Source organism: Mytilus trossulus, chromosome 8, assembly GCF_036588685.1.
Source record: "Mytilus trossulus isolate FHL-02 chromosome 8, PNRI_Mtr1.1.1.hap1, whole genome shotgun sequence".
Classification (NCBI taxonomy): domain Eukaryota; kingdom Metazoa; phylum Mollusca; class Bivalvia; order Mytilida; family Mytilidae; genus Mytilus; species Mytilus trossulus.
Genome location: NC_086380.1, coordinates 8,477,191 through 8,505,116, shown reverse-complemented (window position 1 = coordinate 8,505,116; position 27,926 = coordinate 8,477,191). Strand labels below are relative to the sequence as shown.

The 27,926-nt window shown below is 31.9% G+C and overlaps 1 protein-coding gene across 1 annotated transcript; it reads right to left on the bottom strand.

The window, feature by feature from the left end:
• Window positions 1–1,911: 1,911 nt before the first annotated feature.
• Window positions 1,912–27,926, bottom strand: LOC134728234 (uncharacterized). Its single transcript, XM_063592772.1, has 17 exons — window positions 27,725–27,926; window positions 26,040–26,242; window positions 24,632–24,742; window positions 23,924–24,043; window positions 22,348–22,517; window positions 20,929–21,837; window positions 20,173–20,320; window positions 18,051–19,348; window positions 16,519–17,677; window positions 14,989–15,109; window positions 14,224–14,392; window positions 13,332–13,497; window positions 11,411–12,714; window positions 7,857–9,344; window positions 5,378–6,455; window positions 4,349–4,652; window positions 1,912–3,185 (listed from the first exon to the last, which is right to left on the bottom strand). The coding sequence occupies exons 2-16, from the start codon at window positions 26,233–26,235 to the stop codon at window positions 4,384–4,386; spliced, it is 8,706 nt and encodes a 2,901-aa protein (XP_063448842.1). The 5' UTR covers window positions 26,236–26,242; window positions 27,725–27,926; the 3' UTR covers window positions 1,912–3,185; window positions 4,349–4,383.

Below are 27,926 nucleotides of genomic sequence, written 5' to 3'. Positions count from 1 at the left end.
AGCCAAAAACTGCATTTTACACCTATGTTCTATTTTTAGCTGTGGCAACCATCTTGATTTGATGGCCGGATCACCGTACACATTTTTAAAACTAGACACCCAAAAGATGATTGTGGCCAAGTTTGGATTAATTTGGCCCTGTAGTTTCAGAGGAGAAGATTTATCTAAAAGATAACTAAGATTTACAAATTGGTTAAAAATTGACTATAAAGTGCAATTACTCCTAAAGGGGTCAACTGACCATTTTGGTCATGTTGACTTATTTGTAAATCTTACTTTGCTGAACATTTTTGCTGTTTACAGTTTATCTCTATCTATAATAATATTCAAGATAATAACCAAAAACAGCAAAATTTCCTTAAAATTACCAATTCAGGGGCAGCAACCCAACAACAGGCTCCCTGATTCATCTGAAAATTTCAGGTCAGATAGATCTTGACCTGATAAACAATTTTACCCCATGTCAGGTTAGCTCTATATGCTTTGGTTTTTGAGTTATAAGTCAAAAACTGCATTTTACCCCTATGTTCTATTTTTAGCAGTGCCGGCCATCTTGGTTTGATGGTGGGGTCACCGGACACATTTTTTAAACTAGATACCCTAAAGATGATTGTTGCCAAGTTTGATAAAATTTAGCACAGTAGTTTCAGAGGAGAAGATTTTTGTAAAAGATTACTAAGATTTACGTAAAATGGTTAAAAATGGACTATAAAGGGCAATAACTCCTAAAGGGGTCAACTGACCATTTCTGTCATGTTGACTTATTTGTAAATCTTACTTTCCTGAACATTATTGCTGTTTACAGTTTATCTCTATCTATTATAATATTAAAGATAATAACCAAAAACAGTAAAATTTCCTTAAAATTATCAATTTAGGGACAGCAACCCAACAACAGGTTTTCCTATTCATCTGAAAATGTCCATGTCGATAGATCTTCACCTGATAAACAATTTTATCCCATATCAGATTTGCTCTAAATGCTTTGGTTTCAGTGATATACGCCAAAATCAACATTTTACCCCTATTTTCTATTTTTAGCCATGGGGCCCATCTTCGTTGTTTGTCAGGTTCACATGACTCATTTTTTAAACTAGACGCTAAGTGATGAGAAAAGCTCACTTGGCCTTTCGGACCAGGTGAGCTAAATAAGTGCGGACCATATATGCCCAAATACAGTACACTGCTTTTTAATTGTCTTAACTGTCCATTGACCAGAAAAACCTAGTTTCCCCCTTTTTTTATCATAATTCCTAAACATTTTTAGCCATAACCCCCAAAAACATTAGTAACCATCCCTTTATGGTATGGAAACATGTGGTATAATTTCAGAGAGATTTATCCACTTAAACACAAGTTATTGTTTGATAACTACAAAAATGCTAATCTAAGGCCCCTTTTTTGGCCTCTAATTCCTAAACTATTGAGACTATAACCCCCAATATCAAGCCCAACCTTTCTTTAGTGGTATTAAACCATCTGGTAAAAATTTCTAGAGATCCATTCACTAAATCTAAAGTTATTGTGAGGAAACTAAATGCGTCTTTGGACGATGCAGACAAAGACATGATATTACTAGATTTACTTCCCTTGACTGGGCTGGGTTTAAGAAGTTCCCTTATAGAAGACCAGTCCATTTATAGATAGGAGTTCTGGGATAAACTCAACAATGAAGTGTCCAGTTCGTCCCATATCATACACTCCGTTCTTTTGTATGTGCATTTGTTGACACTGATAGGTGATTAGAATTCAATAATAATTATAACAGCAATCATCCTTATTACACACATCTTCAAATAGACTTTCCTTATGCAAATAAAAACCTAAGCTCTCCCGATCAGTTGAAATAACATTGGTAATACTATCATACGATGCAAAAAAAAAATTGTGGTTGTATAAAAAATGAAGTAATTTTAACATTTTACATATCGTTTTATTAAAAACATATTTGGAATGTCCACACATATCACTATTTATATTTACAAATATATAAACATTTACATTGAGTATAAATATCAAAATAAAGCACTGATATAAAAAATATTATCACAAACATGGCAACTATTATGCATTAACAAACATACATATTTTATATGTGTCTTTCCCTTATTTGTGTATGTATGAGACAATTTTATAAGTGGCCAAATTCTGGCAGATCCATGATTTCAGGTAAAAGGGGACATAACTCAAAGTATCTTCAAAGAGTATAAACTAAGTTGATAAGCTACCAGTCAAGTTTTGAATAACACTACGGTTTAACTAAAAATTTACCTAAACAAATATAAAATTTCACTGATTGTTGTTTGTTTTATATCCAGTGGCAAATATTACATACATGTTCAAAATGAAACAATTATAAGTGTCTCACAATTAAAACTCTTGTTTTTAGTAACATTTTTCACTGTAAATTTAATCTATAATTGTATATCATTTTTACAGAGACTAATGCTTTTTCTTTAAAAGTTTCAATTTTTTTCATATACATGTACATATATATAAATGTAAAATGTATTTGGTTATTTAAATGAATGCAAATGAAATGAATGAAAATTGGTTTAATGAAATAAATCTTTAACAAAATTTCAAATGTCAGATCCATCTGATTTTCCCAATTTTCATGTCAAGAACTAATTAATCAATAATATTTCCCATAATGCTGTTTGTTTTAATTTTTGTCTGCAACTATCAGTTTGACTTTCTTTGTCTGATTTCAGTATTTACCAATTTCACTATAAAATTATGTGAAAATGGAAATGGCAAGATTTTACTATTTTAAGGAAGTCAAAATTATATATCCATACAATAAAAACTCAGTACATATTTTATACTAAAGAATATTTATGCATAACGCTTAAATGAATATTTTACCAAATATTTTTAAAGATAAGGAAAACAAGTGTAAAGAAAGTTTAGTTCTTTTTATATTCAGCAACTTTGTAAAATATGTAAGATACAAACAAATCTAAGAAACATCTTTACCTTGTAAAAAAAAAAAAGTTTTAACTAATTAGGTATTACAAAACCGAAATACAGTAGAATGTTGTTTATTTTGTAACTTATTGAATTGTCTTTAGTGAAAGATTATTTTCCAAAACCACTAATCTTAAAAGACATAGAAAAATCTTCCTTTTGACTATGGCAGCAAAAGTTTTATGCTGATCCTCAGTACTGCATAGCTAAAATTACTGAAAATAAAGAAAAAATTTTATTAGAAATAAATTTTTAATGACATATAACAATGCTTGTAGATCTACATGTATTAACAAGCCTCTTGCATAACATAGTCATATAAAATGAATTGAACTGAAAATGGCAAAATCAGGAAAGAAAAGCCACTTCATTTATTCCATTTTACTTAATAAATAATCCTAAGAAATCTTACAATTAATGGTAGTTTTATGTGCATTAATAAAGGTATTCAAATTCTCTATAAATCTCTCTACAAATCTGAACAGTATTTTGGTGTGATTTTGAAACTAATTTTTAATCTGAAATTATCATGAAAGAAGAAAATTCAAAACCTAATATACACAAACAATTAAGAGCTTATACAATACCAATATTGTCCAGAAAAATATCTGTATTCTACCAATATCATCATTTATTCAAATAAAAACAGTTTATCTTTTTAAACATGCACAAAAGCATTGCACCTCTTAATAAAGCTTTTGAAAAAAAAAATACAAAAAAGAACATTTGTGCATCCAAGCAATCAATCAAAACTTGCACAACTTTCCTGGACACGAATAGATCATTCATTATTCCAATAAAGGCAGAAATCTTAAATAAAATCCAGCAAAAGCATCCTTTAAAGTCATACCAAATCAATGAACATCTTTCCAATAAAGGCTGATAAAAGCATCTTTTAAAGTCATATAAAATATTGCTTCAAATCATTGATCATTCTTTATTTAAATAAAGGCAGACATTTTAAATTAAATTTCAGCAAAAGCATCTTTTAACGACATAACTAATTAAACTTTCATACCCAACATGCATTGCATACTTACTTAATCAAGATTCCAGTGAAAACATTTCATAATAGATCAGGTTCTCAAATTAAGTTTTATACTTATTGCTTCTTTAGAATAACACTCTATACTAAATTAGCTTAATAATTCAATTGTCCACATTATTCAGCTGTGTATTGTTTCCAACAATAAAACTAAATTCCGAAGTTTTTCAAAAAAATAAATAAGAGATACTAGTAGTACAAATCATTGATCATCACTTTCATTTATCATTGTAATAGCTAAAACTTATGAAATATGTCTGGTTGTATGACAAACTTTCATATTTATCAAAAGAAACTGTCTTCCCCATTTCAACAACAAAGCAACATGCATACCTATCTCACCACCTAAGCAACATGCGTCTGCTCCATCAGATGCTTGTACGCTGTTCATTATAACCTGATTGTTCTTCGTAGCCAGACTGTGCCGAAGCTTCAAAGGTATAACCCGGCCCTGATTCTGCCTCAAAACTGTAGCCACCACCTCCTCCCGATGGTTCCTCATATCGGTAACTCTGACCACCTTCTGATTGACCATTAGCCTCGTAACCTGATTGCATATTAGCTTCATAGTAACTTTGTCCCTCGGTAAATCTTGGACTGTTATCATACTGTCTATCGTACATGGAGGCATAATCAGCTACAATAAAAGAAAAATAAACAGTATATAAAAAATTTTAAGGATAATATTCTGACTACCAACCTAACCATCTTCATTTTAAAGTTACCCTACACCTAAATTAGAAATGGTAGGTCTTTTTTTCTGCATGTTTATAGTAATTCATGCAATCTCTAGATATTGTTTGGTTAAAATAATAGCAAATTACAGAGTTAGCTCCCCCTTAATAGTTATTTTTAATAGTGCATTTCAATCAAGTTGTATCTTGAATTAAAAGAACAGGAAAAGGAACTGAATGTTTATTATAATATTTGTACCCCTTTTAAATATTTATTGGGTTTTTGTTTTTCATGTTTTCAGGAATGCATGGTTCTTAGACATATTGACACTTAAACTGATAACCATCTCAGTGGTCTTAATGTATAATGTGCATAATCATTTGCCATATGACTTGACTTTTTCTTAATCTTTTGAAGACACAATGTCAAAACTCAACCTATCAATTTTTGTATTTTTAAACATAGTTCAGTTGATTAAGTGAACATTTTAAACAAATCCTCATATATTGGGTAAAACATATTTTTTTAGGATACAAGCCAACATATTATCCACTTTCTTTATAAAAAAAAATACCCAAAGAAACAAAATTACATGAAAACGTCTCTGCCCTACACATGAAAATCATTACGCATTCCATAAATGCACATTGAAAAAATAAATTGATGTAGTGTTACTCCAAAACTTACTTCCTAATCCTTGACTATCCAATCTTTTCATATCTTCTTCTTCCATACTTTCTTGGTGTTTGTTCAGAAGATACAACTTCCTCATAGGACCCAGGAACAACATGATAGTGGCATTCAGTAGTAAGCCTATCGATATGGCAGCATCTCCCATCTTTACAGGGCCTAGGATAGCCACTATTGCGAATATCACCCACACTGGAACACTAAGAACAGCTATCCCACAGATCCATCTAGCTTCATAATGGTTCTTTGGATTACTAAGTGAAGCTATACCAAAGAATATTGTCAATAGAATGAGGAACATTACATACACGAGAGACAGTATGAGACCTTCGTCGTAGAAATCGTTGGGGGTACAACGAGGCCATATAAAATTATTGTACAGTATTTTCTCTATTTCGGGTTTTTCAAGTATCATCCATTCAGCGTTGATCATTACCTGTACTAAAACAAGGAGAATGGTGCACACAAATAGTCCTAATGGATGTCCAAGTTTCTCGTATTTAATTTCTTTGTCTTCAGCATAGCCCTTACAACGCCAACAATCAACAATTTTAACAAATAATGAGGAATAGCAAAGACAATAACATACGCCTAATAAGAATTTTCTCATGGCGCAAAGTTCTCTTGTTGCATGGGCAATAAAAAGAAATATTAATGCATACAGAAGAATGATACCGAATATCAACATATAACCTAAAACAGATGTGCCACTCTTATTTGGATAAACAACAAGCAAATAGATGAACAGGCATAAAGATGTGAAGACACCTATTCCCGCCAATGTAGCGACAATAATTCCCCAGATGTCACGGAATCGGTCATCAATATCAGGTTCTCCCTCTACTTTAACGATCTGTCCAGTTTGTGCATCAACATATTGACCATTCTCTAACTGGTAATAGGATATCCCAGACACACCAGTACGTTTTATTTCTTCTACTGTGCCGTCACTGTTCAAACATCGACAGGTCACTCCAACTGGACAACTAGATGTTGGTATGTTACGAGAATCAACAAAACTAAAACCATAATATTTAGCTCTATCTATATTCAAGGACTGTTGGTAGGTACCAAGCTGAAATAAAAAAATAACTGCTTAAAAAGTGTGACAATAAACTCATCATAGATACCAGGACTAAATTTAGTATACGCTAGACGCGCGTTTCGTCTACAAAAGACTCATCAGTGACGCTCGAATCCAAAAAAGTTAAAAAGGACCAAAATTCCTAAAAATTTGCCAAATACAGCTAAGGTAATCTATGCCTGATATAGAAAAGCGTTAGTATTTCAAAAAATTCAAAAATTTGTAAACAGTAAATTTATAAATATAACAATATCAATGACAATTCATGTCAGCACAAAAAGTTTGGACTGACAACATGGACTTTGGAACATCTCCACCTGAACAATAAGTATAAAACACATTAACACCTCAAGTGATCATTCCTATTAGATACATGTATTTTGTTCTCTAAATAATTTTTGGATAAAATTGAGAATGGAAATAGGGAATGTGTCAAAGAGACAACAACCCGACCAAATAAAAAAACAACAGCAGAAGGTCACCAACAGGTCTTCAATGTAGCGAGAATTTCCCGCACCTGGAGGCGTCCTTCAGCTGGCCCCTAAACAAATATATACTAGTTCAGTGATAATGAACGCCATACTAATTTCCAAATTGTACACAATAGTTTGTTTTGTGAGCCAATTTTTAATTTTTTTATCGATGCAAAAATACTTCACAACATGAACAATACAGTGTTCTCCCATTTCAGGGGAAATAATTGAGACATGTTTGTCTAGTCTTCAGCAATTGTTCTCATGGTATTTTACAATATGTGAGTTATACACTTAGAGGTATAATGACCTGAAGTTTTAACACAATTTCAAATCTAAATACAGGTTTTTACAACACATGTTTTACTATATTCCATTACAATCTTATTTGTTAATTTGCTCAGAATTGAAATCAAATTACCTGAATCAAAAAATTTAAATTAAACTTTTAAATTAAACCAAATATAATACATTGTAATACAAGTTGAAGTTGTCTTCATTATAATATGTGCTTATACATTGTATTATTAATTATTTTGGGTCACTTGGGTCTTTTTTTTCTTACATGGTTATATTGAACAACTGTTTCACAAATGAAAATGTATACATATTTTAGGTAGTACATGTATATAACACCACAGGGAGATAACTCGGTAAATATCATCTGAAAGTTTTTATTTCATTCAATTGTTAATCAAATATTAAGCTTCTCAATGATCAAAAATAGTGTTCGTCTAACTGCTATACATCCATTGAAACTCTCCAATGAAGTGTTTGGTTATACTTTTGGTGAAATTTTTATATTTCTGTTTGAGAAATGATGAGTGGCAAAGTAAATATTTTGACAAAATTTTATAAAAATTAAACAAACCAAATTAAGTTGAGATATTTGGTACCACTTTATAAAGTTTTTTATTACCTTTTCATATTCAAACTTAGCAGTGACTTGGTTCCTTCTATAGTTTAAGATATTGTATCCCACATCACCATACCCCTCTGTTGTGAACTGGAATGTAAACGGGTCCTTGATGTATTGGGGTAGTACATTATAATCAGCATTCTTGATAGCATTATAGATAAGATCATTCTTTTTGGCCTGTAGCGTCAAACAAGCAGACAAACTAAGAGAGGATGAGGTACATTCATCGATCCTACTCAATCCCTGAGCCACCATGAATACGGAGATGATGGTATGAAGAACGTATGGATCTTGTGGGACCATGTCATCGGTGATCTGTTCATCACCAGTACATATGGAAGAATATGATTGGCTAACAGCACTGTTTAAGATTCTACACTGATGTAATTTTTGATAGATTTCTTCAAACCAATCATCAGGAATTCCTTTATGGTCCCGAAGTGTCAGAGATTTCAAATATGTTTTGAAGTTTTCTATTTCATGAGAATTTATTTGAATGGTTATGGCCCCTGCAGCTGTGTACTCGTAATCTTTGACAATTGAATCACTGTTTGCCCAGGTGTCGCTACCAAGCCAAATAAATCTATTGGTCAGCTGACGTTCTGTTGCAGCTTGGAGTAATAAACGAGCATGTGCACCAGTTACGAATAAGACAACGACCCTTGCACCAACTCTTTGGTTCAAATCATCTATTATTGTCTTGGCCTGTTCTAATGTAGCATCTACAGGCATAGCTATGGCTTGAGAGACGCATATTCTGGGGCTCGTCTTCTGTGCAGATTCTAACAGTGTTTGTTTAGCTGCTCGCCCATAAGCATTATCAGTGTATACAGCAGATATGTAATCCCAACCAAACCGCTGAATGACCTCTACCATTGCAATGGCTTGAATATTATCTGGAGGTACTGTTCGTAAGAAATAATCATGTAAATCAGAGCTAAGTTCAACGGATGTAGCGCTTTGACTCATGGATGTCATCTTCAGAGGAGACAAAATACTACTTGTGGCAATTGCATTTGCACTATTTTTAGCCAGATGTACAATTACAGTCGAAGGGGAGATAACTTGGCCTTCATTTCCTGTTCCACAAATTCCTTCACCACTCAACAAACTGTACAAATCTTGTCCAATTCTACTTGCAGATGAGCAGGTATCTAGAGCTATTCCTCCTAATTTCAACGTAGCTGGATATCTATTGTCTATATTTTGATTAACTAAATCCATAGCATAATAAAATGCCATTAAGTTCTGAAAGTTAGAGGCTGTATCTATAGGTCCACAAGCAAAACTATTGTAAGGGTCAGCTGCATGGATGTCAGAAATGTACACAAGGTTAAGGTCATTTGATGATTCTTTCAACATGTATCGTGACGGCTGGTAATCTGGAAAGACACACTTACATGTTTCTCGTGTATCACACAAAGAGGTCCACTGAAGGTCATGAGTAGCATCAACTTTGAGATAATGGCTGTCGTTATAACTACCAACCTGAAATATAAATAGGTTAATGTATAATCTATTTCAATAAGCATGCTTGAGGACAAATAAACAATTATTATTCTAAGCATTGTTTATATATACAATTGATTAAATTCAGAAGAATATCATTTATAAAATATCAAATTTTTAATCTGACAAATTTCTTTTTTAACTAGCTAATTTTTTAATATATGATTAACATTAAACTTCTGATTCCATTCTTGGTTAATTTAGTCTTTTTAAAAAATTTCCACTCACTGACATGTATAAACATTGTACGTGAATAATGAGACTTATCATAACAAGAGGCTCTCAAGAGCCTGAATCGCTCACCTGAATTTTTTTGGTTTAATCTCTCATCAATGATTATTTTGGCTTTTCAATTTATTTAAATGTTCTTTGAATCGTCCTTTTTTTCTTCAAAAGCCAAAAAAAAAATCATTTTCTCCTATGTTCTATTTTAGCCATAGGAGCTATGTTTCTTGACATACAAGGAAATGAAATATAAAATTTATACTAGATACTCTGAAACTCTAAAACTCATTTAGCCTAAGTTTGGCTGAAATTGATACAGCAGTTTCAAAGGAGAAGATTTTTTAAAGTAAGTCAACATGATGAACAAATTGTGAAAAAAGTCTTTAAAGGCCAATAACTCCTTAAGAGTTCAATTGACAATTTTGGTCAAATTGACTTATTTGTAGATCTTACTTTGCTTAACATTTTTGCTATTAACAGTTTATCTGTATCTATAATAATATTCAAGAAAATGACCATAAACTGCAAAATTTCCTTAAAATTACCAATTAAGTGGCAGCAACCAAACAATGGTTTGTTTGATTCATCTGAAAATTTTAGGGCTGATAGATTTTGACCTAATGAACATTTTTACCCCAGTCAGATTTGCTCCAAATGCTTTCGTTTTTGAGATATAAGCCAAAAATTGCATTTGACCCCTATGTTCTATTTTAAGTAATGGCGGCCATGTTTTTGACGGATCAAAAATCGAAGCACACACCTTGTGCAGGATAATCTAAGGAACAATCATGTTAAGTTTCATCCAAATCCATTCAGTAGTTTCAGAAGAGAAGATTTTTAAAGTTAGCAAATATGATGAACAAATTGTGAAAACTTGTCATTAAAGGACAATAACCCCTTAAGGGGTCAATTGACAATTTTGGTCATATTAACTTATTTGTAGATCTTACTTTGCTGATCATTTTTGCTGTTTACAGTTTATCTTTATCTATAATAATGTTCAAGATAATGACCAAAAACTGCAAAATTTCCTTAAAATTACCAATTAAGTGTCAGCAACCCAACAATAGTTTGTTTGATTCATCTGAAAATTTCAGGGCTGATAGATCTTGACCTAATGAACATTTTTACCCCATGTCAGATTTGCTCTAAATGCTTTTGTTTTTGAGATATAAGCCAAAAACTGTATTTGACCCCTATGTTCTATTTTAAGTAACGGCGGCCATGTTTTTTGACGGATCAAAAATCGAAGCACACACTTTGTGCAAGATACTCTAAGGAACAATCATGCTAAGTTTCATTCAAATCCATTCAGTAGTTTCAGAGGAGAAGATGTTTGAAAAATTGTTAACAACGACAGACGACGACGACGGATGCCAAGTGATGAGAAAAGCTCACATGGCCTTTTAGGCCAGGTGAGCTAAAAATTGTATGTTCCATGATTAATAACATGTTTTATCATGTTTGATGGTAGAACTAGAGGAGCAGGATCTGCTAACCCTTACAGAACATATGAGTTCACCCCTATTGTTAATCATTTTTGTGCCACTCATGCCACTGATGGAGCAGTATCTGTTTACCTTTTCAGAGTACCTAGGTTCAAACCCCCTTTTTGCTGGGGTTTGGGTTGCTGAGTTATAGTTTTCTATGTAGTGTTTTGTGGAATAATCATCTTTTAGTCAAATTTCTTTTTTGCCATTTATCATAGTTAGATATTTTTCTTATGGAGTTTTAAATGTTCCTTTGGTATTTTTCACCTCCTTTTTTTATATTCATTAATTTTATCATTTCATAATCTTTTTAGATTTCTATATACTCACATCTTCTAAAACATATGTCTGACCCTGTTGCATTGGTTCCCAGATATGGTACCCTCTATCGCTCTCTCCTCCTGAAGTAAAGTAAAATGGCTGCTTTGTGGCATCTGTAAACCTTGCCTTCTTAGCACCATCTAAAATCATTTGTCTTCTCTGTCCACTGGTTACAAAAATATTGCACACACCGCCATAATCAGCTCTGCAAGATTTTACCAAAGCATCATGTGCACCAAGGGCTGCAGAGAAAACTGCATTGACAACATACAATACATAAGGATCTTGGATATACTTATTAGCTCTTGGAAGACCATTCAGTTTGGTTGGACATGGATTGGGTGAATTAATACGATCTACTGAACATCCGTATAAGTATTCATAATAGTCTTTAAACCAAGGATTGTTGGTATATGTTTCTGGCGTTTTATATTCCAAGTACTGGTCGAAGAGGCGCAGATCTGCAGTTTCAACATCAAAAGCTATTGCACGTTTTTCCCGCATTATATTATCTAGTCCTTCCCATATTTCAGGATCTTGTCCCCATTTGTCTGTCCCAATGAAGGCAAATTTGTTTCTTATATCTTGTGATCTTTCAATGACTTTCAAAAGTGGCACTGGATCATCAACAAACAAAATAACAATGGTTGCATCTGTAAAATTATTAAGTTGATTGAGTGCTTTAGTTGCCTCTAGTTCAGACACTTCTCCATCTTGGCCAATGGTGATGTTCTGTGAAATGCATATACGATTGAGATACGCTAAACGACTGAATTCCTCACGTCCAAAATCTCCAACAGTGTTGAATGTATGGATAACCTGGACATTTCGTAAATCAAACATTTTTAGGTATGAAATTATTGCTCTTGCTTGTTTATCATCTGCAGGGACAGTTCGTAAAAAGTATCGGTACTTCAGCGAGTCTCTCAATTCAAGTGATGTTGCTCCGTAACTGATTTGTGGTATTCCTAAGGCATTCAGAACATCTGCTACCCGGATGGAAGTTGCGCTGTCCATTGGTCCAACATATATATCAAATCTTGATGGATTAATAACATTGTTGCCATTTTTAAGTTCAATATTTTTACTGTGGATATTGGCAATCATGTTACCTGCCCTTGTTGGACTTTGACATACATCTAGTGTTACATAGCCAATTTTTACACCTTCTAGAATGTTGGCAAAGATGCCACGTTTATCGTTTACATATTCTACAGCATACTGGAAAGCCTCTAAGAGTTGAAGTCCATGTTTGTTATTTATTTCACCACAAGTGTAGGGTGTCTTGCCAGCTTTGTGAATATCAAATAGACCTGAAAATATATATATGCATATAATAATTATGATTATGAAACTGAAATTAAATTTCCTCAATGAATGTTTTTTTTATTCTTTCAAAATGAAAAGGTTGAAAACGTTAAAAAAAATATGATAACATTGTTTGTCATTTGAAATAAAAGATTTTTAAGAATAAAAACATTTAACTTTTTAGTTCAAATTGACAAATATGTTACCAGTAATCTTCTTTTTAACAACTGTTTGTCACTACAAAGCCTTCAATAATGAGCAAACTTCTACATATTAAAAAGTTATTCATGAAAGGTCTGATTGAATGTTGGTTGCCTAATGACCAGTGGCAAATATTTCAAGCATGTTCTGGACTATAAAAGTATTGGAAAATCTAATCTTTGAAGCCTGTACAATGACATGCACAGATGTCTACATTCTTGTCCTTTGGAGGATAGTTGTCACATTAGCAAACATGCCCTATACATATAAAATGCATACTTGTACACATATGTCTACTTTTACATATATGCCTATACTTGTACACATATGTCTACTTTTACACACATGCCTATACTATATCTACTTGTACACATATATCTATTTTACATGTATGCCTACTTTTATGCATATATTTCCTTACCAACAAGCATGATATCCCCTGTAAGGTAGGTCAGCTGTTCTGTACCATCTCCTAGATTCAAACAGCTAGAACAGTCCCCAGTACAAGTGGCTGGAATGGTCAAATACTCATTCTTCAAATCTTCCTTGTCTCTTAGACTAATGCTATCTTGTTTTACTGTTCCTTCCTATTAATAATGATAATCAGGTTATTTATTTTCAAATATAGTAGGAGTAGTGTTAAAAAAAAAGGTTTTACCACTAATGGTTAACAAATTTTCACGTCATACAAACATACAAATGATTTTTCACACTCAATTTGATATGAATAGTGGATATCATTATCTGTTTAAGAATATCTGCTTTGTCATCAGTTTTTATTTTATATATCTGTTCAAGGTTAACAATGGTAACCATTTCTAATGATATATAAAATTCCATTTCACAAACTATTTTCAATCTACCATTAGAATTTATTAAGCATTGGCATCCTGAGACTTTGTGTATTTGTATAACTAAGGTTGCAATAACTATCAGTATTAATCCGATGAATTTCTAGTATAATTTTCAACCATATGCAAATTAATAACTCGCTGGTAGGACAATTAATTGTTTTTAATGTCCAGTGGCAAGTGTTTCGTTGATTTTTCTGGAGGAGAACATATCATAAAACAATAATAATGCCCCCTCTAGCCAATACTGTAGCCCTTTTCACAAAAAAATCTTAAGTGTAAAATTTATTGTGAGTCTCAAATATTCCTTAACAATTCAACTGAACATTTTTATTGTAAGATTAATTTTACACTTAAGGTTTTTTGTGAAAAGGACTACTGGCTCCTACACTGCTAGTGTTCTTGTTCCTGATTATACCTTTCTTTCAATTTAATAAATATGCCAAGTGAATAGATGCTTACGTTATAGAAGTTAGACACTGAAGACGATACAGAATCAAGTCTATAAATAGTCAGGTTCTGGTTGGACTCTCTTTCTATGAAGTAAAACATCTGATCTATGACATCATGAAAACTAAGTGCATCAAGGTGAGCCATCAATCGGAGAAGTGTATCATCATCACTAAAATATCTAAAAATGAAAAAATTAAATTAAAATTAAATTAAATTAATATTGAGAATAAGTATCAAATAATCAAATATAACTCGATTATAATAAAGTGATAGAATAACAATAGATAACTTTTGATTTTCAACTGAGTACAATTTTTTATAAGTTTATTCACAGGTTTTTGTTAAACAATCAAAAGGATCCACAATTTAACTTACAGCTAATTTCCTAAACCATGTAGTTCAAGACATTAGTTAGCTTGCTTGCATTGTTTTTATATTGTACAATCATTAGGATAACACCCAATTAAATTCAAATATTATATATACAGGTTAAACTATGTCTATATATATTGTTTAAAGATGTCAATCTTATTTACAAAGCTTATATAAACAATTATAAAAACAAAGCAAGCAAGCCAACCAAAGTTTTGCTTTACATGCATTAGCTGTAATTGCAAATCAATAACATTGTATCTAACATTTGTACCTCCAAAATAATCAAATCAGAAGATATCTAATTATTTCTGCATATTATTGAATGAAGTTGACTGATTAAAACACCCTGTATGATGCAGTACAATATATATACCAAAAGACAGGACTAGAATTACTTACTTAAAACAGATACCAGTGTAATTCTGTCCACATTTTTCTATAAGGACTCTATTAATAGCTTCAGCGTAGGCCATAACAGCTGTGATTGTGGGTAATGTAGTTATGTCCTCAACAAACTTATCTGAAAATAGATTTAAGACAACACATTGAATACAGGTACAATGGTATTTTATGAATGTTATAGATATTGTTTGAAGCTTTTTCCATTTATTAAATGTTGTTTTTTTCAATATATTTTGACACTTTAATCGAAGTCAAATTATTTTGGAACTAAAAGACTGATAGAGACTATTTACTTTTGTCTATTTTCTTTATTGAAGAACTGACTATCACATTGCAAGTCAACTTGCACGGTCACTTTTGTAAATGATGTCAGAAAGACTCAAAATACTTTTCATAGTATAATAGTCTGACACAATCTGGATTGGAATTCCCACACACAATTTCTCTTTGTTTCAATGTAGAGCAAACATATAAAACTAAGTCTCTATATTTTATTTTTTGAATTTCATATTTTTAATGTGTTGAAATCTAATATTTCTGAAGATGCCTTATAACGAGTTAAATCTTGACTTTAGCCCATTTTGTAAAGATCTAGTGTGTTACGTTAGTTGGGAATGATACTTTATAAAAATACTTTATTTTGAACATATTAAGGAGGCTCGAGGGTATAAAAATTTCAGAAAAAATTAAACATTTGTTTTTTCTTTACAAATTTTATTTGTTACCATTTGTAGTTGTTACTTCATCATATGGTACAAAAATCATTCAAAACAATCAATTCGTGTTGGCCCCAGATGACTTTTAAAATGTATACATCATTGAAAAAGTTCCAAATTATCTCCCTTTGATGGAAAAATGCCATTTTTTTGCTTTAAAATTGAAATATCTTTTTTCAACTCATCGGTGACCGATATTTTTTAATATAATTTACATATAAGCTGTACTTAACCTAAATTATTGTAAAATTTGAGCGATTTCTGTAATAAATTTCTTTTTTTATTTCGATATTAACTTTATTTCTCCTATTACTTCAACAGTAAAAAAACACTTTTACAAAAATTGTGAGCGCAAATGAACGGTGACCCCACTTTTTTATTTTATTTTTCTATTAACTTTAAGATAAAGTTCATTTATAAAAAAATATAGAGAAATCTTATATAAATGATTTAGACCCGCGAACCCCCTTAAAGCAGAAGATTTTGTAAACCATGCTTTGTCACTGAGTTGGAAAATTGGATAACACTACAAAAACATTCTATACTTAAACATGAGTGACATCAGAACAGATGTATTCATTTCAATAAACATGATTTTCATTTTTATTATGCATTCTGATTTAAAAAAAAAGACAGAATCAAGACCTACTATTGTTGACTATGAAGTATGGGCTTTGTTCATTGTTGAAGGCCATTACATTGACTTATAGTTTTTTAAAATTGCAACGTCATTTGGTCTCTTGTGACGAGTTGTCTAATTGACAATCATACCACATCTTTCTTTGTATATGTATAGGTATCACAAGCTTACCTCCAATAAGAGATCTAAGTGGATAACAGTTGGACTGGTACTGCCATGCGGTTCCCAGACTACATTCATAGAATGCCTGGTAGAACTCATTGTACCAGGGGTTGTGTGGATAGGACTGCTTCCCTGCTAGATAATCTCTAAACTTTGTAAGTTTTGTTGTATAGGATGATGATCCAAACATAAGTGACCTGTCTGCAAATCTTAGAGCAGTATGTTTAATAACGGGAGTGGACCATGGATGATTAGCCATGAAGATCAGATTAGCCACTTCTGGTTTACGACTCTTTGCCATGAGGAGTTCTTCGACATATTGATCAGGGTATGTAAACACTGCAACGATCCTAGTAGATGAATCAGCTATGTATTCCATTAACGTGTCCACTGTCCCATCAGTGACAAATTCATAAGATGACGCAATGCAGATTCCTTGCGCTTTAGCGTATTTCCTGAATTGTTCCGTTGCGTCTCTGCTTTCTTTGTTTGGAGCATTTAAAGTAATGATGTAATCAAAATTCAGCTCTTTGGCCAACTGTGCCATGGCTCTTGTTACATTACCATCTGACGGGATTGTACGGAAGAAAGTTTTAAACATGGTTTTATCATCTAGGATGTGAGATGTAGCAGCAGGAGTTATAATAGGTATATTAAAATTACCTAAACTTTCACTCACGTCAATGGTGGTCTCACTGTCGTATAACATCCAACCAACCGACTTTTCTAAGGCAAATTTAGTGCTACCATCATCATTCCTAAACCATTGAGAGTGGAATGCACTCACAATAGCATTAGCTCTGAGTGGATTCATGCAACCATCAAAACCAACACCACCTAATTTAACGCCATTTAATTTAATTGCTGAATTGCCGCTGTTTATATATTCTAATGCATATGCAAATGCTTCTGAGTTCAGAAAACCATTTCTTACTCTAATATTCCCACAATTCAATGGTCCACTTCCTTTATAATGGATGTCAAATATAGCTGGAATGAGGAGATCTCCTTCTATATGCATGTACTGTTGTTCTTGAAAGGTGTAGAGACATTGTGTACATACCATTGGACAAGATGAGGTCACATGACTTGTTTTCCTGTTGCCATATAACTGGACATCATTCTCACTGAATGAAAAGGTACCTCCAGAGGGATTAAAATCTCCAACCTACAATACATAAGAAGAAATAGAGGATAATTTGACTTCTTGTTATAAATTATGTACCCTCTTTTGTTGTCTGGTGTATAAAAATGTATTAAAAACATATCAATATCATAAACAACTTTTATAAAAAGAAATTGTGATTCTGTATGTGACAACATATTTGTCCACATTTCTTAACACCTGAAATTATTTTGAAACAATAATGTATCCCTTGAAAAAATCAAGAAACTGAGACCTAAAAAACAGAAATTTATCCTTAACTAAAAAAATTGCAATGATGAATTACTAATTCCATTAAAGCCTCCAAATATATCACATCTGCCTAAATTGCAAGCCTTTGAACAAGGTTTTTATCTGTAGAATTTTACAAACTTACTTTTATCCAGGCAGAAGTAGGACCACTCCAGTAGTAATATTCCAATGGGAAGTTGATTTCACCATTGCTGAACTGGATATTAGTCAATCCATCTACATTGAATACAGCAGACTTTATCTTTTCAACCAGCTTATCTCCCTTGTTGGCGCCATTTCTATAGTTTGAGCAGAGGCCATTGTAATTTGGTCCACACATTTCAAGCAATGTTCCATGCAGGCCAAAAACAAATGCATAAATGCCGTAGATGGCTGATGTGACAGAGCTGTGATAGAAAAGACCTGGAGCAGAACCAACGTTTGTGTTCCTGTTACAAACTGACGTGTACTGTCTCATACTGCTGGTATCCAGTGAACAATTAAACAATGTTTCATACCACTGTGTAAACCATGGGTTTGCACTGCCAGCAGTGTTTGGGGTTAAGTTTGATAAATATTGTCGGAAGGCAGCTATATCAGGCATACGATATTTGATATTTATTGTTCCCATGGCAACATCTTGATATCCGGCAAAGTTTTCAGACGATTGGCCTAGAATGATGGTAAGCATATTAAACTGATCACTAGCATTTTGGGATTTCAGACTGCCTAATATTTTATTTATTTGAGGTTCCATACTTATTGTTAAAACAGGATGAACCGTGGAATGTTTTCGTAGCTTTTCAACCATGTCATTTGCTGTCATGCCAGTTGAGAATTCATATGATGCCACAACGCAGATACCATGCTTTCCTGCCATTTCTTTAAACTTGCTTACAAATGACATTGCGAAATCATCTGGATCATATACAGCTTGAACATAGTTCCACCCAACTTTCTTCAACATAAGGATATAAGCTTCTATTAGTTTATCAACGCCATAAAGCATGTGTATCAAGTATGGATATTCTCCATCATCTGTACTTGTTGGGTTAATGGCAATCTGTGGACGTTTTATGGTGTTTATCAGTTTAGCAAGAGGGAGGACTAGTCCTGTCAAATAGCCACCATGGTAACCATCAATTGAATCTGGATCAAGGTCATTTCCACTTGCATCCATAATTGCCATGTTGTGACGACGTATGGCTGTAACTTCATGGATACTTTTTAAAGATGAAAAGCAATCATCTAAAGCCAAACCTCCAAGTGTTACTCCTCTCAATAAATTTTGACTATTGGCTTGAGAAATGGTCCACCTCATGGCTTCCACTAACATGGCACCATTTTTATAGAGATCTCCACATGACAATGGTTCTTTGCCTCCCATATGGACAGGGTATACACCATTCATAATGACATCACCATGAAGATACATATATAAACCTACAAAGAAAATATGTACATATATACTGACTGGTTTCATTATTATTCATTAGGTCCTATCTACCATGAATTTGTGCAAATGTGTGAATGAATTTAAGTGTTCAATGAATAACATTTATTTAAAGACTTGCATGTAGAATATTTTCATAAACCAAGTATTCATGAAAATAAAATACAATTTTTACTCACTCCATTAAAAGTAATGCCCACAAAGATAAATAATTCTACATTGTACAGTAAAATACCTCAACCAAATAACAAAATGAATATATCAATGTCAGAATTTTAACATATAGATACCAACCAAGTAATTCCTATTCAAGCAAATGTGATATATATCTTAACCTTTATAATCCATAAAATGGTTTCTTAAAATATTTTAGGAATAATGTGAGAAGTATTATCAGATTATACCAGTAATATTTGAAAACAAAATTTAAAGCTACTTGTTTAGTGTATATAACTATTGTACATAAAAATGTGTATAACATTATGTTCATGTGCCAAAAAAAAAGGCATTCATCATGTTTATTATAAGAAATATATATATATTTTCAAAACCTGTGCATTTGTTATACAAGATAATTATGTTTGAATATCTTAATGGTAAACTGCAAAGGTATTGATAAACGTTTTGAATGAGCCAAAATAATAAACGCCAAAATATTTCAAACACCTTATTCAATGAAAATCACAAAATTTTACACCCAAAAAATAACCGCCTATACAATATCATGTACATGTAGTAAGTGATTTTCCCCTAAATTACCAGTACACCAAAACAGGCAACACATATCTCTCAGACTAACACCTTTTCTACTTACTCTCTGAAGTTGCTCCTAAACATGGAGCACATGGAGATGTAGGACAAGGAGAGGGAGGTGGAGATGGTAATCTTGCATCTCTAGCTGCATTATACATAATGAACTTGGTATTGACAACTTCTAGTCTTCCGTTGTAGAATGTACCAACCTAAAAAAAAAAAACAATTACATGTTTATCAAAAAAAAATAAGATTCTTAAATTATATTGTGTACAGAATGAAACAATTTACAATAAATGGATGGAGTTTAACATATGTCTGGAGGCAAAAATTTCATGCATATTTAAGATGATACATGTAATTCAATTGGTTTAAAAATAAATTTAAAAATATAAAATATTGTGAAAATAATTCCAAACAGTTATGTCTAAAACATTTCTGTGTTGATGGGTTTCTGTCATTTTCAAGTCATTAATTTCTTTCAGAAAAAGTCCCTCGTTCTTTTTCTTCATTTTGGCCTTTACATTTGGATGAATCATGCTATTTCTTTCTCCATTTTCATAGTCTTAATTCATCTACTGTTTTTGGTCCTTTTTCATTCCTAAGTTTCTTAAAAGTCCTTACTTTATTATTTTCATGCTTTTAGACCTCACATGTATTCTATTTGTATTTAAACTTCTTTTATTCAGCAGCTTATCTCAGATATTCTCAAACTATAAATTATGTATGGTAATATAAATTTAAAGTAGAAATTATCTAAAGTATTAAAAATCTAGTTTGCAATAAAATATTACATGCACTATAATTAATGACTGACCTTTTCAAACTTGTAAGTACCAGTTGTGCTATAATCATTGAAACTGTAAATCTCAAAGCTGTAATCAGTCAGGTCACCATGACTATCAAACTTCACTTTAGCAGGTGCATTGTACGGCTCTAACTGAGCAGATGCCATACTTTCAACTCTTTCCACCCGTGAGTAAGTGAAATCAGTGTTTTTTAAATAATTTTGATAAAAATCTTCTGTCGTCATGGATTTCAAGTTATTACACATGCCTGCAACTCCCCCACACTTGGTTACATGGGCACGTCTCAATGCATTTGCATAGGTGTACACAGCATGAACAGCTGGTTCCACAAACTGGTCCTGGACGAAGGCAAAACGTCGTTCATTCTCAGTGGGAATTTTACAAGGTGCTTTAGAGTTATGTGGTGGGTTGGTAGTGCCTGGTAGGGAACAATCAAACTCTGTCATGAACCAATCTTTATACCAAGGGTTTTCTGATGAAGGAGAAGTGGCGTTGATTCTAATCCAATGATCTTCAAACTCTGTAATCTTTCTAGAACCAGGAAGAACAGATATAACACCTCTTGGATACTTCTTTCCGGTAAAAGAGCTGGACAATGTTAAACTATCTGTGAAAATCCACTGTAGTTTACCAGCATCAGAATAGGATTCAGCTCTATTTAGCAAACTCTCAGCAATTTGTGATGCTCCTAGATAGATGTTACCAACTGATTCTGACCCCGTCAGTTTCCGTAATAGATTATCCATTGCTGTATTTGACGTGTCAGTAGATGACACTTCCACGCCTTGTGTTAGGCAGATTCCGGCAGTAACTAGACGTGTACGAATCTCATTGTAGGAACTTCTACCAAACGTATCATCTGTATAAACAACGTTGACAAAACTCCATTTCAACTCTTGTAAAACTCTGATCAATGCCTGTAAAATAAATAAACAATAAGTTAACTTTTCTTCATCTTTTATTTAATTTCTTAATGTTGAAATTTGTAGAAAACTGATCTTATTCGTATCTTGTGCAAATAAAAAATCAAAATATCGTTTTTTGGGTCTTCCTGATCTATGAATATGTGCAAGTTTGGTTGCATCTACATGTATAAAGCCTTATTCAAAGAGTTCCGGAATTCATAAGAGTAAAAGCAATAAGAGGACTAATGGAAATCAGCCCTAGCTGCATACTGCCAGGGGTCACAAAAAGGTACTTGGACCATAATTTCATGTCATATTGAATAAACAGGAGTCTGTACAAAAGTTGCATTAAGAATCTATGTGCAAAAAGAAAATTTAAAAGGTGAAACATTTCAATAAGTTGTAGAAGCTTGTTTTTATTTTATTCTAGTTGCCTTTTAATCTACCATAAACATCAACTGCTCCATTCTTAAAATATATATATATCCCTTTCAAATATTTCACGTTATGTTAATTACTTACTTCCATGAGGGGTCCATCTGGGGAAATAGTCCTCATGAAGTATGGGTGCATGGTTGTATCACTGAGACTAGTAGCTGTTGATGAATAAGATACCAAAGGAACCTTAAACTTGGCAGAGAATTTAGTACTGACTTCTTCTGTCACTGAACTTGTAGTAGCACCAATCAGACCTGGAAATAATATAACATGTTAGTGGATTGGTCAGGATAAGGTTAGGTAACTGCATGGTTAGGATTTTGATAAATGTAAAGTATGGTAATTTTACATCAAAATCTAAAGTATCGTGGAGAAGATTCACAAAATTAGCCTCAATTTTTTTTCACCATGAAAATTACAAACTTCACACAGTTCTAGATACAATATTTCTGTTAACATAAACTAACTTCATTTTGATACATTACATTTGTCTTTTGATGAGATTTCATTAAAGTCATATGTTTTGAATATGTTATTTCTGTGCTTAATACATGAAATACCTAAATTTTACATACAAAAAAATCTTACAACTAAAATTGATTGAAAGTACTGTAAACCAACTTATTTTCGCGGATACTTTATTTCGCGTTTTACCCTTTCTCGACCACTTCACTGCTATTTAATTTCGCAATTATTTGATTTACTTGATGAAGTTTATTAAGGAAAGATCAAAGATTGACATATTAACGACGATTTATATTCACGATATTTTTCTACTCACAAAGTAGCAAACATAAATCGCTCGCGAAAATAAGTTGGTTTACAGTATACTGTCAAGGATTGTTTATGACTTGCCAGTAATTTAAGATGAAAGATTTTTTTTGTGATATACATGTATGTAGTCTGGAGGTTGTAAACGTGTGTCTCAAAAATTGATATGGGACCTCTAGTAATGGCTCATAAATTTTATCAGAATTTAGCTCAATTAATTTCATTTCAAAGTTTGAATTATGTAAAAAAAAAAATGTGAATGACACTATATATATGGTAATAAACAAATATTTCTTATAATTGAGTTAAGCTATTTCAATTGATATTTTATAGGGTGTCTTTCTATGTTGTGATGTTACACTATTGTTTCAGATAAGGGTGAAGGTTGGTACCTATTGAAACGTTTAAACCCACAACATTTGCTTAAACTGAGTCCTAAGCCAAGAATTTGATGTGCAGTAATTGTCTTTTGTTGATGTGTCATAAGTGTTTTTTATTTATCCTTTTTTATATAGATTAGACTGTTGGCATGGATGGTTTTCTGGTTTGAATAGTTTTACACTCATTTTTGTAGCTCTTAATATCTTGCTGTTTGGTGTTGAAGACTGTACCTTGGCCTATATTAAATGATTTACTTAAATAAATTGTGACTTGGATGGAAAGTTGTCTCATTAGCACTCATACCACATCTTCCTATACCTACACACTCTATTTGTGCTAGGATCTTGTATTCAGATTCATGTCAAAATCACACCAGTAAGTTGACACTGTTGATCAGGTTTTGCTAAAAGTATTTTATTGAATATATATATATAGCATGCACCATTCTAATTTGATTGTGTGATCATCAACTATTTGATAAGGGAAAAACATTGATTTTAATTCTTACCAAGTATTATTTCATTATCTGTAGAACAGTCGTTGGCTTCCGATAAGAATTGTGGGAATAGTTCCTGTGCATCACTGACAGCTTGGTACTTCCTGTCACAATAATCACGTGACAACATTCCTGTAAATTAAAAAAAAATTCTCTATTAATAATGTTGCTAACAAAAAATTAAATAGTGCAAATTTAAAAAAATTATATTTATTGTGTACAATCAAAATAATTCAATACAAATATACCAGGAAAATGTATACTAAAATGTTAGTAAACAGAAATTCTTCATAATACAGTAATGCTGTCTTTATACATGACAATGATGTACATGTAGTGTATTCAAGGGAAATAACTCTATAAATGAATTCATTGCCATGTCTACCATTCCAGTATTTACTTTTTTATATTTATCTTCATTTGAATATCATGTTTACTTGCACAAGTGTAGTTTATTATAATTGCCCAATTCATATAAAATGGGAAGAGAAACATCATCACTAAGGGCACTAACTCCTATATGCAGTCATCTGATAATTTTAGGAAAAGTCATGAGGAAGATTTTTGCACGAAACAGTTTTTCTCTGTATAAACAAAAGTTCAAGAATCCTATTTCACAAAATGTTGTGAGTATTCAAATTAGATTTAACAAATTCCTTGTTAAAAATGTACAATAAAAATGCCCTCCGCCCACTACTTTCTGCATACCAACAATCTTACCTAATGTAATACCAGGTATATAGCTATCAGTCAGAAATTCACCATTAAGTTCTTCATTTTTCTTATTTAATCTGTCAATAGCCCATCGAACTGCTTCATATGCTTGCATGTCTATGAATAGAAATGGTAACTATTAAATATTGTAAACATATATCATATCATATTCATGTATATACAGCAATTATTTATACATGCATAATAAAATTTAAAAACACACTTTAGTGATGATTTTGCTACCATATAAAGGTATATACTAGTGCTTCTATTGAGAGAATGTCTTTCCTATTTTGCTACAAAATCATAATTTCCAAAAAAAAGGGAGATAATTCATCTCAAAATTCTACAAGTAATTACATCTAAAGTGAATTGATAGGTGTAATGTTTCCTTATACTTTTTGGTAAGTTGTACAATTGTTGGATTGTTTCTATACTCAACTTAAATAATGCACCTTTTTGTATTTTATTTACACAAAAGTCATGCACAGTACAGCCATAATTTATAACTATAAAATACTTTTGCATATCATGAATATATATATATATATATATTGTGATTTATTTTTTTCAAACAAGGATATATTTGAAGATTGAAAGTAACAACAGTCTGAGTAACAATCCTATGAAACATATCACAAAGATAATCTAAAAAGATACATTCTTGTTAAATGTAAGTCATGAATATTTCTGTAGAAGATTAATTCTTGTTTGAGTCACAGCCCTATGAAACATATCCCAAAAATGTCTGAAAAAATAGAAACAATACTTGTTCATGTAAGTAATCAATATTTTTAAAGATGATCATTTTTGTGAATATCACCCCTGTTTGATAGAATCTGCCTTGCATATGAATATAGTATACTATAAATGGAACTTAAGACTGTTTTATCGACAATATAAGGTGTAATACCACCATTGATTTCCCCTATTAGTCTTTGTTAAATTTGCACTTTTAAAAAAAATGTGCCGAATTTATCTCTGTTTTAAATAAAGAAATACTTGGCATGAGTAAAGTTTTATCCTGTCCAGTACTATAGAAAAAATTTCACATAAAATGTTATTGCATATAAGAAAATAATCAACATTGGAAGTTAACCAATCAAATTCCTCCCCTTATTTTATCTGTGTACAAGGTTTAGTCCCCATGTAACCTCAAGATTACAAAATATTCATTAGGAATCCCAAATAAAAAATAATGGTGTTTTGAAATACCCAAGACATATTATGTTTATGACACAGAAATGTTTTACTACAATAAAATGAAGGATTCAAGTGAATATTTTTATTCAACCTACTTTCGTATACAACCAGATGTGACGGATGTGACGTACCATGATTTGGTGGTATAATAAATAAAAAACAACCATCAAATGTGTTTTATAACTGAATCAATATGTATACATATACTAACTGTTTAAGGTAGAACTGCCACATCCGTAGCCACCAGTCCCCTCATAGTGCATACTGAACAGTCCACCCACTAAAGCATCAGCTCCAGCCTTTATTGTTGCTTTCTGTGATGAATCTGTACATGTCTGCTGCTGAATAGTAACTTGGGTGCTCCCCAATACCAAAAGGCATGCAAAAACAAACAGTGTTTTCAGCATCTTCTTTCTGGAAATACATTGAAATTAAGAAATATAAAAATGTAAATAATATCATCAATGAATGCATTGCATCAGTGATACATGTAATTTACGTAAATTTAAAAAAAAAAGTTTTTTGTTTTTTTTAAAATAAAATAAATATTTTATTGCACATTTCTCTGCTGTTTACAACTTACTCGACTCAAAAAGTTTTATACCCATATCATGTGTATATCAAAAGTTAGTTTTCTGTTTAGCCTGTTAAAAGTAATTTTCTTATTATTTTTTTTATTTTTTATAACATATGCAGAGCTAACTGTTTCCAAAATAAATTCTGTGATTTTTTTTATTTGTAAACCACAAAAAAAAGGTACTGTGAGCAAAGGTCATAAATTATACCCCACTCCTTACATAGAGACATGGAAATTAAGTCTATATATACTAGCTTTGCTAAGGAAAACTCTAAACATAAAAAAATTGGGGGCCAATAGTCCATTTGCCAATTACCGATTTGATTCTGTTATTACACACTTTTTAAACAAATTACTTACCTTTGTGAATCATAAACTGGTTTCATACCGGACAAAATTGGCTTCAACCAATGCAAAGCATGATGAATTAAAAGTGATGTATCCACTGTTTAACTAATTTTTCACAAAAAAATAATTTCTCCACAGGTAGATTTGTTCTTTCTGCTAGCTCTCCATTGTAAATAAAAGTTAATGTCCCTCATAAGGGAGACAACTTTTTTAGGGATCTCTAATTTGATACAGAGTCAATTACAGGAATTGGCAAATAGCCTATTGACAATATATTGGTATAACTTATAATAAATAAATATTTCCAAAAAATAGTTACACAAATTTGGAACATTTACTGGTGAAGAATTTACAAAGATCATTGCAATCTGCTCATGTTTTTCTTTTGTCACAAAAAAAGTGACAAAAATATAGAAATGTCAAAGAAAATGAAATGTTTACATTTGACCCAACTATCCCTAAAAGAAGAAAAAAAGAAGTATATTTTTTTTATTATAAAGTAAAAATTATTAAATTGTATCATAATTTAAACATATTTATTAATAGTTGATTGGATCACAATTTATTGCAACTTATATTTATTATCCCTTTCCACTTATAAAAACTGTATCATGCCCTTAACCCTAAAGATTCATAGACAATAATTGTAAAATAAAAATAAATATTTTCAAAACATTTTTTTTAATTTATTGTACTAATTGCATAAAGGTATTTTTACAGAAAACCAGTGCTTGTTTGGAATCATTGAACCTCAGCATTGAACTAACGAATCTGGTTCTGGCTTACACCAATTTATTAAAATCTCATTCGTCGAAATTATAAGATTTTATAAGGAATTGATAATATACATGAAATAATGTTTTTATTTGACATATTAGTGCTCTCCTGTTTTGGGGTGCATGCATTTACCTGTTTACATTAAACAACACATGTCAGACAGATAGCCACCCGAATCCGCATATGTCCCTTACCTGTGAATACCGGTGGTTTAATGCATATCCTTGTAACTGCTAATTCGTCCCTCCCGTTTCGATTTAAGGGTATTCCCTAAAACTCCAATGTTTGGATCAACTCTTGGGTGTATTGAAAATTCAATGCTGCTTTCTAAAAATAGACTTTCATTGAGAGATTTCAACCATGACAATAACGGTGTTAAAAACCTGTCCGACAACT

What these genes read in the sequence shown, in the direction of transcription:
- LOC134728234 (XM_063592772.1), bottom strand. Translation starts at nt 26,235, where the DNA reads ATGCTGAAAACACTGTTTGTTTTTGCATGCCTTTTGGTATTGGGGAGC. An exon ending in ACTTAGATCTCTTATTGGAG is followed by an intron (nt 15,110 to 16,518) that starts GTAAGCTTGTGA and finishes ATCTATTTTCAG; the next exon opens with ATAAGTTTGTTGAGGACATA. An exon ending in CTAAGTTTGAATATGAAAAG is followed by an intron (nt 6,456 to 7,856) that starts GTAATAAAAAAC and finishes TTTTTATTTCAG; the next exon opens with CTTGGTACCTACCAACAGTC.